We start from the raw sequence: 15,318 nt of genomic DNA on the forward strand, positions 1-15,318 counted from the left end.
ACATTTTCTGAATGTTAATAATATGTCTCCTGCTCCACCCAACCTGGAAGAGAGAGAGAGAGCGACAGAGAGAGAGAGAGAAAAAGAAAGGGGAAAGTGTCAGAGCCCGAAGTGACAGGCGAGCAGATTTCATAAATTCCTTTTGTTTCAATCTATTTGTATTCATCTCATTGCCTTTGTCTTTGTACATTTCCAAATGAATCCCCTCATAACTCTAAGACTTTGATCAGCCGCCCGTGCCACACAGATTAACAGAAATGATTAGCTGTCATGATAAATTGTATTTGTCTCGCCGTGTCTCGCCCCTCACAGCTGAAACGCCGTGGCAGAGAGCAGACTCTGAGCTATTGTAGTGTATCCATATCATGTGTAAGATCTCTGGGGGCGCATCTCGAGAGTCTTCATCAGCCCTGCTTTCATTTCCTCTCTCATCATTTGCTTCTGTTTCTGTTGTTGTTGGACAGGTACAATCTATTTCCTGGTACAAGTGTTACGCGTGTTCTCTGATCTGACAGAGGCTGGAAAGATTTATGCCCATAGCCTACATGTCGGGTGACCATATTTTCAAACCTCCAAAATCAGGACGCTTTAATTTTACCGCACACCAAAACGAGCTGCACTGATCACACAAGGTGGCAGGTAAAGGTTTCCTAAAGGAGCAGCTTCTTTAAGGTGGTTGTCTCCGGCGTTTGCCTCACTGAATTAGGTTGTAACAGTTCTTCTTCCAGCCTGTAGCCACCGTTTGTTTGTGTTTGCTTCTTTTAATATGTCTTTGGATGCCGGCATTTCTGCAGTGGCCGTTTGAAAGTGGACACTTGCAATGTGTGCAAAACACAACGTAATCACGAGCGGGTACTTTTTGAAGGAAGCTGTAACTCTCCTGGAGTTCTTTGGAAAACGCTGACTCACTTTTAGGTATGACAGCTAGCCTGCCTGTCGTTACGCAGCTAAGCTAGCTGAGCAACAGCTGCAACCCTGAGGTTGATTGACACACGTGCAGACAAATCAGTGTTGCAAACCTGGTGAATTGTTTTGGTTGGTTAAAAACCAGGACAGGGACTGTTCAAAACCGGGACATATACTGTATTTGTTTTGTAGATATTTGTGGGGACTCGGGACTTGGAGCTTGGAAACGGGACGGTCCGGTCAAGTCGGGACGTATGGTCACCCCATGTTAGATAGTTCACATTCTGTAAAACACTAAAGGTTTTTATGTTCAGGTCCAAAAAAAAACTCAAAACGTTTTTATAATAATCTTTACACAGAGCGATTCTCAAACTGTAGTATGTGTACCACCGACAATTCCCTAAAAAATGTGATTTCATTTTAGTCCAGCAGTTGTTACATATTATCATTATGAGTACATCATTTAATATTTTATGAATAGAATGTGAGTAATGTTAGCTCAACCCAATCAGATCGGTACTCTTCAGACGTTAAAGAAATTGTGATTAACTTTCATTTTGAGTTGACTTTGGTAACCCCAGAAAACAAATCAGTAAGTTTTTCCAAAACTGCCTATACTGTATGTCGTGTTCTCGACGGAAAAATTGAATATTCCTCTTTGAGAGGAACGTGTAAACAAAGGGTTCTTCTGGTCCTTGTGCTGTAAACTGCTTAGTTTGAAATAGAACCAGTGGCAGTGGAGACAGGATGATGATCTAGGTTACTTGTTTTAAGAAGAGAGAGATCATAACCATTTCAAAATATAAGGTCATAAATGATGGAAGACAATGCTTTAATGACCCCCCAAAAAATAGTCAAGCTGCTGACTTAACATATGCCTGATATTCAGATATGGGATGGTGTCATTATTATTCATATTACTAGTATTATTATCAATAACTTACTCCTTAATTTTTACATTTATGATATCTGCAGTGTTTGATTTGGTACGTACATGGTCTGAAACATTTGGGAACCTGTGCATTAACATGTTTTTTGTTCACTGCTTCAATAAAACAAAAGCAGAAGCATCTTGTGTTTGCACCTTAAATAAAATCTTGAAATCCAGCACAGATGCAGCTCTTGGCCCAAAAAATCAGATCACATTAGATTCCAGTAGTGATGTGTGTTTGTCGCCATTTGATGCTCCATTTATCAAATGGAATTACCAAGCGAACCGCCAGACAGCAGGACATTTACATGCTATTTTGTCAGAAATCAAACCTGGAAGACAAGCAGTAATCAGTCAAGTGTTGCAGAGGCTGCCGCTATGAACACTGGAGAATTATTCGGAATTGAGTGGATAGCTGGATGCCTGAGAGTTTGCAGCTGCGTTGCTACATGTTCAATTTTTAAGTCTGTATTTGAGTGAGAGTTGATAATGATTAGAATAAAAACAAAAATAAACACATATTACACATGAGCAGTGTGTGTACACAGAGTCCATACGTATGTCAGCTGTTCATATGCAGCATTTAAGGCAAAGTCAAGTGAACCCCAAGGAGAAGTGTATCTCATTTCAAAGTGTAGAGTTGTAAAGTATTTTATCTTGTCACAGAAAATCGTATCGCATTGGAATCCTTTAGTATCGCATTGTATGGTATGGTGTTGTGTTTTATCTTGTTGTGTTGTCAGGTCGTGGTGAAAACAGATTACGGTTAATCTGCGATCTGCTCAGGTTCACTAGCATTAGGATGTATCACTGTATGCTGTGTCATGTTACATTATGTCATTTTGTGTTGTATGGCTGTTGTGTCTTATTGTAATGTATCATTATAGATTTAAATCCAACAGGAGTACAATGTGAAATTTGCTCGATGTAGATTTCAATATGACAACATCAGCCTCAGGGTTGAAAATGATTGTTTTCAAACTCACATCTGCATCGATTATTACAAGACTACAGCTCACAGATTGGTCAACAATAATCCTTTCGACATTGTTTTGTAAAATTGGTAACCGCACATTCCTTTTTGATCCCACTTAATGAATGTATTAAAAGTGTTATTTATAATTGTGCTTGTTTGGATTGACATTGAACTTTTATTGCATGTCTCCATCTGTCACATGCCTACAGGACTCTCTCAGGTCACATCAAGAGCTGCAGATACTTTTTTTTTTAACAGAGTGGACGTTCTACTTTTTAAGGCTGTTTTTTTTTTTTGTCCTTGTTTCAAGGCCAGTAGGAAGGCCGAGAGCGGGACAGAGGATGGTAGAAAAGGTCTGGTACATGTGGTTCCTCAGATAGGCATGTCAATCACAAAACCATCACTTAGCTTTTTTTTTTAGCTTATTAACAAGACAAAGAAGGTTGAAACCTTTTAATCTGGGCTTCTCTTAATAACTGCTTACCTCCAGGGCTCCTCCTCAGAATGAATTTACGGACCTCATCATAAATGAAGATGAGCAGACTGTATGGGAAGGCGCAGAACCACCACAGGCTCCTGAGAGGAAGAGAGGAAGAGTGTGAAAATGGGCGGGGATGGAGAGAGTAGCAGTGTGAGTCACAGGCAAATTGTTAAATTCATTGCAGCCATTTTTGAATATTAAGGATAACAGGGTGGTGTTTAAGAAGATCACAGACTTCATTTAAAGTCGAGAGTGACAGGCTAATGGCAGCCTATTAGGTCTTTAAGAGGTTATTTTATGGTTCAGTGGAGATATGCATATGCGGAGCGTACTTCAGGGGGTACATGCGCAAAGCGACGTCCATTCCAGGGCAGTAAGAGAGGAAGGCAGCCAGAGCCGTCTCAACAAACAGGCCGAATATCAGGATCCTGTTGCTGTTGGGCAGAAAATGTCAGAAAAACAGGAAATGATTTAGACAGTTTAATTCAAAGTAATTACACACAGTTCTTCAAAAATCCCATATTTCTGATTGAAATCATCTTCCTTCCTGAAGTCTTACTTCATGCCCTGTTGGAAGAGGGAGTTCCTCCTGGTCTTGCAGATGATAAGATCGGCCCACTGGACAACCACGATGCTGGCAAAGAAGGAGGTGTGGCAGGTGTACTCGATGATCTTCCTCTGCTCGTAGGTCTGCCAGGTTCAAACACAAATCTAGCATGGGTATATATGGCAATATTCAAAGTGTGCGCCGGGGGTTTTATTCAAGTGTATTTTCTCTCCTTACCCACTGCTGCCCATAGCTGTCCTCCAGGTCGTTGACTTCACGGTTGTCCCACATGATGCGAATCCCCACCAAGAAGTTTGGGAGGAAGCCGTTCTCAGCCAAAATGACAAAGTAGGTGAAGAAACCAGCAAGAGCCTGGATCATCCCTGAAAACGGAGACAAAGTTTGTAAGAGATCAATACCAGAATGTCCTCCTTTTATTTCATCTTAGCGGTCCAAACTGCAGATTTTTAAATATGTAAAGAGTCAGTGTGTTATAAATACGTTTCCAATACAATTATGAAATATGAAAACGCTTTTCCTTTTAGAGAATCTGTGTTGTTAGTTTCTAAAAGTTGATCTTTACAAATCAAGAATATCTTCATAAAGTGCTTCTTTATTTTGATGTTGAACTGTTTGCATGTCGGTATAAAAGTGATATAATTTGCACGTTTGTCCGACCTGCTGCCACATACTAACAACATTTTAAAAGGTACCATTTAAAAACGCTCTCTACTGTTTTTCATTAAGCACTTAATTGCACCGTCTCGACCAGGAAACGATTAAGACTTGATTAGGAAATTACAGCGCTATAGGATAAAAATGGTTCCCGTTTTGATGTGCTTTGTGGACACTAATCTCAGTGCCATTCACAGCATTATCTGTTTGTTTGTTTGTTCAGGGACTTTGGTATAATTTACGAGTACAGTAAAGCAGATGTAGCTTCAACATTATAAGTATGGAAACAGGTCCATTGTGTTAACCGTGCGCCCACTCGATTCGATTTTACACAGTGGAACATCAGGGGGCAACGTTTTGACAGAACAAGTATAGAGAAATAACAGAAATTATAGATAATTGGTGTTTTTGGCACAAAAGCTCTTCTGACAAACAAAAGCAGCCATGATACCGATGGTCCAACATTTTTCCTCCCACTTATTTACAGGTATTATCCCAGAATAGAACAAATAAATTGACTGTATTCAGAGGGTGTTTGTCACATTGTCACTTTATTTTATTTCTTAAACAGGTGATTATATCTTCCTCTCTCTCTCTCCCTCTCTCTCTTATGTTGCTGTTTGGTTAGTAAATGGCTCCAGACAGCTGAATAACAGCCCGTAGTGAGTTTTAATTCCATGTTGGAAAATGTGTTTTGTCAGAGTGGGCGGGACGTCGTCAACATGATGGACAGCTCATTTAGGAGCTTAAGTCTTCACATTCAATAAAACCTCCATGAGCACTGAAGCAGGAGTGAGATGATGCTTATTAATCTAAAGATGGACGGACAATAATGTGGGTTTATGTCGAGGAGTGTTAACCCTTTAAACTCTGGGAAATGGTCTTCCTTAACGTGATGGCTTTGTTTGTTTATTTGTTTTAAGTAAGATTATAGCATAGACTGTAAATATGAATGGACGAAGCCTGAGTGATGTCACCCATCTGTTACGGCATTGGGCTCCGGAGGCTCATCGATGGCGGTTGCCGTGCTGGAAGTCCTGTATCAGTCTAACTTTCAGTCAACCTAACGACCGGCCTTTTTGTACCAGGCTGTAAAAATGTACATTTCTGCTGTTAAAACAGGCTGATTTGAATGTGGTGTGTATGTGACTTCCGAGTCTCCTGGAGCCAGCCTCAAGCAGACCCTCGACAAAACTGCAGGATTTTGCACTTCTGCATTGGCTTCTTTTTTCAACACCAGAGGTTGCCGCTTGGGTTGTATGAGATACTTGGTCAATATTATGTGCATAAGTCACAGGAGATGCCAGTCAGCTCTGGTCGGAGTATCTGAACAGAAGCTAATGTTAAGACTGTGTTAAGACTGTTTGTTCATTTTGTTGTAATTTCTTGAAGTTTTTCCAAAGATTAATAAGATAATAAGCCATTATAATTCATAAACATGTAAAAATTGTTTCATTGTTTGTTTTTCCTTGCAGAAAGCAAAGATAAATAACGGCTCTAGCAATAAAAGGTTAAGTTTTAGAACAACAGGATTCTGCAAAAATATCTGAGTTAATAAAAAAAAATGGAGAAAAAGTTGCATCTGTTTTCAGGGCACTGTTTAATTTACTTGGAAAATGGTAAATGGACTTGAGCTTGCATGGCGCTTTTCCAGTCTTCTGACTACTCAAAGCGGATTTTACACCGCAGGTCACACCTACACATTCACACACTGATGGTAGACGCTGCTATGTAATGTGACCATCAGTATTAACTAATCCATTCATACACATTCATACCCCGCTGCGGAAGCAACTTAGGTTTAAGTGTCTTGCCCAACGACACATCGAACATGTGGCTGCAGGAGCTGGGGATCGAACCCCCGATGATCCGGTTGAGAGACGGACAACTCTACAAACTGAGCCACAGCCATCACGTTTCTCCTAACTTTTAGACTTTAGACTTTATTGTCCCCATGAGGACTTTCCTTTTCACAGCCCTGTTTCTGTCCCAACAGACAATTTCCCACCAAAGAACAGAACAAACACAAATCACTCACTGGTGCTTTATTTTACGCTGTCATATTGTGTCACTCTAAATCAGATCTTCAGTTTCATGTTCAGTGAAAAAGACGCCCCAGGACCTAAAATGTCAGACGTGTGATTTGTAAACATGACGTGACCTGTAAAAGTTCTGACCCGGCGTTGCTCATCTCGGCAGAATCGCAGGAGCTGATGTGAGTCGCACGTCTGTTCTCGAGTGTGTTCAGCTTTAAACTGTGTGTCATCCAATGAAGCCCTGTCATATTTTCTGACCTATTTAACAGCTTATGAAATTGGGCCAGTCTTTGATTTTCACTATTCCCCAAACATATAAAACCAGAGATAAAAAAGCATGCATTCAAGTGAGGTTCCAACAACCTGAAAACATGACCAAGATGAAGCAGAACATAGTCGCACTCTCCTCTCTCAATTTGCTGTAAATGTCACAACAATTAGAAGGAAATTCTCGTACTCACTCCTGAATTTCTGCTCACCTTTGGGTCTATTGTTCTTAACTAAAGTACCTAAACATTTACAGCGGCAGAGACGACTGCCAGAGTTTCTGAAAAATGTTGATATTTAAAGGTTTCATGCCAGGGATGTTTATTATACCATAACTTTACAACAAGAGGCCCGTCACAGAGAGCTCAGGTATAAAGACGTTATGAGCCACAGGAGGACATACCTATCTGTCCGTAGGCCATGCTGATGAGGCGTTCATTGACCAGCTTGTCCGTTTGCGGGTTCCTCGGCTGGCGCTTCATGATGTCGCTCTCAGCGGTCTCGTAAGCCAATGAAATAGCTGGAACCTGAGGGCGAAAGGGGGAGGAAAGTACAGGATCAGCTCTCTTCGTGCACTCTGTGTGTTATAATAAATGTGCAGGAATTTGTCTTAGCGGCGACGGAACAAAGGCGGCGATGACAGCGCCAGACACGGGGCACTGCAGACGTATCACTGTTAATGTCATTCAGCATTCAATCACCGTGTGGAAGGAGAAAAGACAGAAAAAAAGGGGCAAGACGAGGGGAAAGAAGAAGAAGTGACAGTGACAGAGAGAGAGAGGCGGGGAGAGGAGACAAGTGGAGGGAGACTGATTTCAAGACACTCATAAAATAGAAGGGGGGGAGCGAGGTCCCTGTCATAAAGACCTCATATTGGCTGGTTTTACCCGGTAAGTAACAGAGCAATATGTGTGACTTAAGGCAGGATATCCTCACGACTTAGGTGGGATTTGAGGTGGGGACTCGGCTCTGTGTGAGACTGAACACAAGCTCTGTGGTGTACAAATCCAGCATGTTTTTTTTTTTTTTTTTTGGTGTTATTTTCCTCTGACCCGCACCTTTCCCTGGAATTGATTTTTCACACCGTTGAATGTGAGATTGTGAGCAACATCCAAAAAAAAAGACCAGTCTTAAAGCACTCTTAAGTATGCCACATCGCACTTTGATAAACATATTCTGCAGCCATCCTTTTTTTTTCCACATGGCACCGCTCGCTAAAAATAATCTCAGCAGACTCCAAGTGCTGCTTGTCACGGCGAAGTCTCAGCAGAGCCCTGGAGCCTGTTGCCTTGAGTTGAACTAAGCTGTTAACAAGCTGTTAACAACCTTCCCCAGCACGACGTTGGGAATGTTGTACTTTTACTCGTGTAGTGTACTACAAACACTTTCAGGTACTTTATTGAATGTTTTAATTTTCTTTTTCATTTTTAGGGTTGCTACCCTTCAAAGCCGATATCCAGCTGTTTGCTCCACCAGCGGTTTATTGGATCCGTGCAGACATGTTACTTTTTTGAAGGGAGGGGTTTTTTTTTTTTATATGCAAAGCGAGTGCAAAAATGAGACGCGTTTCAACTTCAATCATCGTACCTTTAAAGAGGAATTCAGTCAATAAAAGAGTGCACTATGCCTCTGATCGCAGGCGGTTGAAGAAATATTTGTCAACATGAACAAATCTGTCCTGCTGCTGGAAAAACTGGAAAAGTTCATCTTTTATGTCACCTTTGTAAAATAAACTGCTTTTGTTTTTTTTTTTTACAGTGTTTAGAACCATCTCTGCTTTATTTTTCAACCCGTGCAGACTCAAAATGATTCCTAGCAGTCACATATTCCTCATATTCCTATCATCTACTTTTTGTCTCATTGGGATGTATGAGACACAGATTAGGCAGCACGCTGGTGGCACGGAGCAGCGGAAAAATTAAAGTTCAAATAATGAGCACAAGTCCTTTTGAATATATTCATCTCGTGCTCCCTTTCTTTTGCAATGATGGATTACGCCCCTCAGGCTAGCGGCGTGCCAGCGACTCTTTTTTTGTTGCTGCTGGAAATACAATGGCGAGACTGGCATCTGGAAATGGCAGAGCTGTGAAATGTAAATGTGTGTGTGAGCGTCACCCCGGTCTTTGTTCTGCTTGAACAAATGGTCGTCGGCAGTCAGCCAAAAGTGAATTTTCTCCCACTGACAGAGAGAGCAAATTAAACCAAACGTTTTGTTTCCTTTTCACCTCCAGGCTTTTCATATCTGACACCGGTATTAAAGCTAGTCTTCTTAATGTCACCTTTAGCTTGCCCGTAGCTATGCAACAATTAGCACCCACTTCACCGGGGAGAATTTGCTAACAATTAGCTTTGAGCACGGAGAGCACTTTGAAATAGCAGCCTAAAAAAAATCTCATGTTTTATTATTTGTAACCTGCTGTGAAAGTCCTGTAAATCAAATTGGTGGAGAAAGAGGGCGAGCGATGCCAATGAAGCTTTCATTTTTCAAACACTAACACTGGAAATCAGTATCCAATAGGCCAGGGGAAAAAAAACTGAAGTGTTCAATAATTAATACATCACACACTTAAAACACAATGCAGGCTTGGCAGCAGTCAATACATCTATTAGGCTGTCATTTCTCACAAATGTAGTCCCAGTATTGATTGAAATAATGAAGGAAACCACTGTTAGCATGTCCATCAAAAGAAGTGGGGGGACTGAGCAAGTAGAGTTTGCCCCCCATGCTCACCATGTCAGTGCCCAAGTCGATGCAGAGGATGGTGACAGTTCCCAGGGGCAGCGGCACGCTAGCGATGATGAAGAGGAGGAAGGGCGAGATCTCGGGGATGTTACTGGTCAGCGTGTAGGCGATGGACTTCTTCAGGTTGTCGAAGATGAGACGACCTGAAGCGATCAGAGAAAGACGAGGACAAAAAACAAAAAACAAAGCTTATTTGTGGAGATTATTGGAATCAGGAGGTGTAAATAGATTAGGAATGTGATACTGCTTACATAACACAAATGACAAAGCTTAAATATATTGTCTTTTCTCTCTCTGATGTTAAAGGCTTTATTTTGTTTGAGTGAGTTTTCCCCAGACTTGGTGAAATAAAAAATGATGACTCTGACTGCTCTGTCAGCATATCCACTTTACTAATAGCTTTTTTTTTTTTTCTCTGACTATATTAGCAGCCCTACTTTAGATTAAATTCCAGCCTCTTGTGGGAAAAACTCAAAGTTTTAAAGTCAAGCCATTCAGGGCAGTGTCATGACAATACACTTGGAACTAGATAGCAAATTGGCACACTACATTTAAGTATTAGACTTTCATATAGTTTTTCTATAGATGAGACCAAGTCATTTTAAAGATAGGTATAAAAAATAGTCTTGATTTGTCCAAGCTTAGGAATTTAGTGTTATTCTTCTGATATTCTCAGTATTTTGTATTTCTTACTGAAAACTATTTCTAAAGGGCTAAATCTCATTGTTGATTATTGTACTAAAATTAAGAAAATCAGGTTTGAAGCTCGGGTCGGCATTGTTCCTTCTTCGTTGCATCATAAGTTAAAAATCAGCTGCTAATGTCTTTTTTTAAAGATTTATTTTGGGGCGTTTTATGCCTCTATTGTAGAGATAGGACAGTAGATCGAGTTAGACATCAAGGACAGAGAGGGCAGGGAGTGACATGAGGGAAAGGAGCCACAGGTCAGACCCGATCCAGGGCCGCCAGCTCCAAAGACCACAGCCCAAGTAAATGGGTTAACGCTCCATCAGAGACTTAACTGAAGCTGTAATCCAAACATTCCTCACTCTCTGTTACTTAGGTTGTCTCCATGGTTACCACAGAGTAGTTACTTACTTAGACACTAGTGAAAGTGAGGTTTGTTTGTTGTGTGATTTGGAGGTATCAGATTGATGAATATAGACAAAAGCTCTGTCCTAATTTAGGGGCTGCATCCTTCTGAGTGCGCATTCAAAGACTGAATGTCACAGTGACGTGTCAAAGGCTGTCCCATTTCCAAAAGGCTCCTTCGAATGTGGCCAAAAAAAAATGGGTCCTTCCATCCCAAGCCAATGAGGGATCCATTCTGTGCATAATTCATATCCCAACATATACCCAGATTTATTTTGGACCAATTCAGACCAGCAGGTTGACTCTGAAGCAGACGAGTAAGTTATTGGTTTCAACTCGATGGAAACGAAGGCTGGGTTCCTTTTTAGGCAGGGTCCTTTGAAGGATGCTACTCCTGAATTGAGACACAGCTTTTATCAGCACTCATGAAATGCCTCTTATCCAATCGGTTAACTTTGTCAAAACTTGTGTTGTATAAATTAATTCAAGTGGTACGACAGAGAATCAAACTTCTGCGCCTCGTCTTCGTTCTGCTGACAGACTTTCCATGACGGGAAGTATTCACATGTCGTTTCAAAGAGCGAATGTTCCTTAAGGTTGTGATTCATAGATGCCAGTGAGCATGCATATCCCTCCAGGTTTGTGAAAGTGAAAGCTTGATTCGATGCAAGAAAATCCTGCAGGGAAGTTAGCATACTCGAAAAAAGAGCATGAGGATAAACACAATAAAAAATGCATAAATATCAGGAGGCATTTCAAAGATGGAGAGGTGATTGCATTGCCCTCAAGCTGGATATAAAGTTCCTCGTGTTCTCCAGGGCCAGATAGTTGCCAACTTCATTTTCTTTGAATATTCTACATGTGTTCTAGTGGTGTTTTAGGTTGAGTAGGAAGATTTAACATGACAGTGAAGTGCATAATGTGTGCAAATGGATGAATGCCTGTGTGCTCATCTGGTGGGATGGACTTACAGAAGAGGAAGATCTGCAAGAGGAGGGCTGTGTTTGTCAAATTCTGGCATTTCTTCAGGCTTCAACAAAAAAAAAAAAAAAAAAACTGCCTGCTCTTTAAATATGGCGATGTCCTAATTACTTGTGACTGAAGTCTGACTCCAGTCCAAGTCTCAAGTCTACAGCTGTGCTTAATGCTGTGTGAAATCAACCATAATACAACTCATGCCACACTTTTAACTCGCTCAGAAATAATGTCATGTCTCTCTTTGTACATGACAAAGGAGCTAGGTGGCTGAATGTTTGACATTTGAAGGTTTTGAATCAAATTGCTCTTTGTTTTTCTGACTTACTCCTTTTTTTCCTTTTAGCTTTTCCTGTTTTACTTCCATTCTTCTTTCATACAGTCTCTCTCTCTCTCTCTCTCTCTCTCTCTTTCAGTCACAACCCCCCGCCCATACTCACCCTCCTCCACTCCGGTGACGATGGAGGCAAAGTTGTCGTCCAGCAGGATCATGTCAGCCGCCTGCTTGGACACGTCAGAGCCCGCGATCCCCATGGCAACGCCGATGTCGGCTTTCTTCAGGGCCGGGGAGTCGTTCACGCCGTCACCCGTCACAGCCACGATCGCCCCCTGCACCCGCAGTGGAAGCAGCGAACAAAAAGTGTCAAGAAAAAAGAAAGATAAGTACCATGATTTAAGCTTTTCTCCCATCGTCTTCCTTCTCTCTCTCTCTCCCCCCCCCTCCCCTTCTGTCTTAATAATGTCTTTTCAAAGCAGCTCTGGGGAGATTAAATGAAAAATGGAATTGAGTTGCAATCATTCAGTAACACGGAGGGAGAGTGAGTGAAGGCGGGGTGAATTGTAGCATGACCTCAATATACGGGGATGTGTGCAAGTGAATGCACACATTTATTTTCAACATTTCACACAAAACAGCTGAGCACATACTTTAAAGCATAAAATATAGAGTTTAATATATGGGTAAAATATATTCTTTTCAAATACACACTTTTATTCAACCAAATGGACCTCCATTTCATACATACACAAACCCTGCATTCAGCGCTTTTCAACCAGCTGCACGACCAAATGGCTCTCTCTCTCTCTCTCTCTCTCGCTCACACACACACACACACGCACACACACGCACACACACACACACACACACACACACACACACACACACACAACTATACCTCCACACTCAGTCATAAACAGACCCATTCAGACATCCACCCAGACTTTATCATAAACACTCACACATGCTTACCTTCAACCATATAAACACACACAGTTATTCAGTTGTATTTTCTCAAGAAGACCCACACACACACACACATTAACACACACACACACACACACACACACACACACACATTAACACACACACACACACACAGCCCCAGCCATTGACCTGTCTCTGGCAGCCCTCCACTATGATGAGCTTCTGCTGAGGAGAGGTGCGAGCGAACACTATCTCAGTGTGGTTCCTCAGCAGGTCGTCCAGATACTCGGGGCTCATGTCCTTTAGGTCCGAGCCGTGCACCACACAAGCTTTGGCATCTCTGGGGGGAAAACAAAGAAAACACGCACATAAACACACATCAGTCGTGCGCGTACACCAAGTAAGGAGTCAGGGGTACCAGGGGCAATTATGCAAAAGGGGAGTGTTGACATTTTCTCTCATTCTCCCCAGGTTTGTCTTTCTGTTTTCTTCTCACACACAAACAAGCGCACACATTTTATTGGCAGGAAACATTCACTTCTTCATGCTTTCTGTCTTAGAGGAACAGTTTGACATTTTGGGAAATATGCTTATTCACTTTCTTGTACAGAGTCAATCAATAACAAGCACAAGTCCAACTGTTCAAAATGAGAATGGAGCCTGCATGCTGCTGTTTAGTTTAGCTTAGCATAAAGATTAGAAAAAGGGGAAACAGCTTGACTGGCTTTGTCAGAAGGAAACTAAACCCACAACTTATAAATATTATTTTCTGGTTTGTTTGAGCTGTAAAATATGATTAGATAAGGTAAACATTATTGCCTCCAATGGAAAATGTACCTTTGGCAATAGTGCTTCATTTCCTAAATACAATTCATGACTAAAAGACAGTTGAAAGGAACACCAGAAGAATATATAATTATGTTTCCAAGAATAGAAAGGTGAATAATATATTGGGGTACGGCACGATGTATATTTTGGCAGATTCCAATCTTTGATTTCTTTTCATGATTCCTGTCTCTTCAATATGTCATCTTGGTTTCCATATTTTCCACAGTCTCATGTCTGTCCTCTTTTGAGTCATATTGCATCTATAGCAAGTCTGTACTTGCTGGAAAAGAAATCGCTCAACTGTCACTCCTCCTGAGGTTCCTTCTGCTTTTAACAAAAAAATCACGTTTCTTATAAAATAACAGATCTCCTCAGTGCAAACCTACCAGCCTGCATTGAATCTGACACCATTCACAGAGCACAGGCCTCCTGAAACCCCCTAAAGCCATGCTCTACCTTCCTCCCGTCTTTCTGCTGAAACATCCAATCTGCTTCAAAACACGGATTGGGAGGAGTTTTTTTTTTCCCCTTGCCTTGAACTACTCTAAAGAGAGGCGGGAAAAAATATCGATATAGCAAAATATCGTCATTTTGCCACGTATGATACAATTATCAAATCGCTGGTTCCTAATATTTACATTTAATTCACGACTTCCTGACTCTCTTTGTCAGAGCACATGTACTAAAGACAATTTCAACCAAATTCTTTAAAAGTGTATCTGGAGAAAATGACCAACCCTGCCTTTAAGTAGTTTTTTTTAATACTTTGTACTGGATGCTTTTCCAAAAGGCGATATCACATTAATCCATATCTGATTCATCAGGTTAATTTATGAGCGTTAGACATGCTTTTAGACAGATTCAGGCCAGATGTTTCCCCCCTTTTTTCAGTATTTATACAAAGCTAAGTTGACCGGCCACTTTATTTTCCAAAGGGCAGATATGGGTTTAGTATTGATCTCATTGTAAAAGATCCATTTGTTGAGGTTTCTTGGTAGATGACACAGTATATTCAGGCCAGTTTCCAACTCGAGAAGGTCGTTTTCTCTGTTGTTCAGACTCCACAGCTATCCTGATAATGCTGTCTCCATCTCCAAGGGATTTCAAGGTTATAGATATATAAGGTGAATTTCAACTTTCATTCTTCACTGTGACAACTTTTTCCTTTCAGGTATGCACTTGTGTAAGCCGAGAACATTCAATGTGACCTAGCTTGACTTAGGGAAGAGAATCCTTACATAATCATCCAGTATCCAATCAAATCTTCTTAAACTTTAGCCTGGCCAATACGAATCAACTACTGTAGGTTGATTACTCTTTCCCAAGATAGAAACCTTTTTAGATAATCGACTGGTTGTGTTCATCCTAATGTATATAAACAGATTTCTGCTGTCTGGTTTTCTGTTGTAGTCTGAGTGATTGTACGCTTGAAAACACTGAAAACTAAAATCCAGTTGTAGAAAATGTCTGTCAACTCCTACTCAATTCATCTTGAGTTTCTTGAGACTGCAAAAAACGCAAAGTATAAGCAAAAACATGTCTTGGCCTGGATATTCTTTATAGCTTATCTGAATAACCTATTGCCAAACCAAAGCCCTGAGAAATTGGACTTTTCCCCCAGAGGCTTTATCAGAAGGCAGCTGCTGTTTCAAGGATA

At 41.0% G+C, this 15,318-nt stretch overlaps 2 protein-coding genes across 2 annotated transcripts in view; one reads left to right on the top strand and one right to left on the bottom strand.

Annotated features, from left to right (window-relative positions):
• The window catches only part of LOC132979516 (uncharacterized), a 358,936-nt gene that overhangs the window by 270,569 nt on the left and 73,049 nt on the right, over window positions 1-15,318 (top strand). The window lies entirely within an intron of this gene.
• The window catches only part of atp1a2a (ATPase Na+/K+ transporting subunit alpha 2a), a 51,385-nt gene that overhangs the window by 355 nt on the left and 35,712 nt on the right, over window positions 1-15,318 (bottom strand). Inside the window, exons 16-24 of the mRNA XM_061045364.1 lie at window positions 13,023-13,173; window positions 12,070-12,238; window positions 9,551-9,705; window positions 7,223-7,346; window positions 4,079-4,224; window positions 3,854-3,984; window positions 3,627-3,728; window positions 3,298-3,389; window positions 1-43 (exon numbers count right to left, since the gene is read on the bottom strand). The exon at window positions 1-43 is cut by the window's left edge and continues 355 nt beyond it. Coding sequence (XP_060901347.1) covers window positions 15-43; window positions 3,298-3,389; window positions 3,627-3,728; window positions 3,854-3,984; window positions 4,079-4,224; window positions 7,223-7,346; window positions 9,551-9,705; window positions 12,070-12,238; window positions 13,023-13,173 — 1,099 coding nt within the window. The 3' untranslated portion in view covers window positions 1-14. The remainder of the gene's footprint in view (window positions 44-3,297; window positions 3,390-3,626; window positions 3,729-3,853; window positions 3,985-4,078; window positions 4,225-7,222; window positions 7,347-9,550; window positions 9,706-12,069; window positions 12,239-13,022; window positions 13,174-15,318) is intronic.

The sequence above is a fragment of the Labrus mixtus genome, chromosome 8 (genome assembly GCF_963584025.1).
Source record: "Labrus mixtus chromosome 8, fLabMix1.1, whole genome shotgun sequence".
NCBI lineage: Eukaryota > Metazoa > Chordata > Actinopteri > Labriformes > Labridae > Labrus > Labrus mixtus.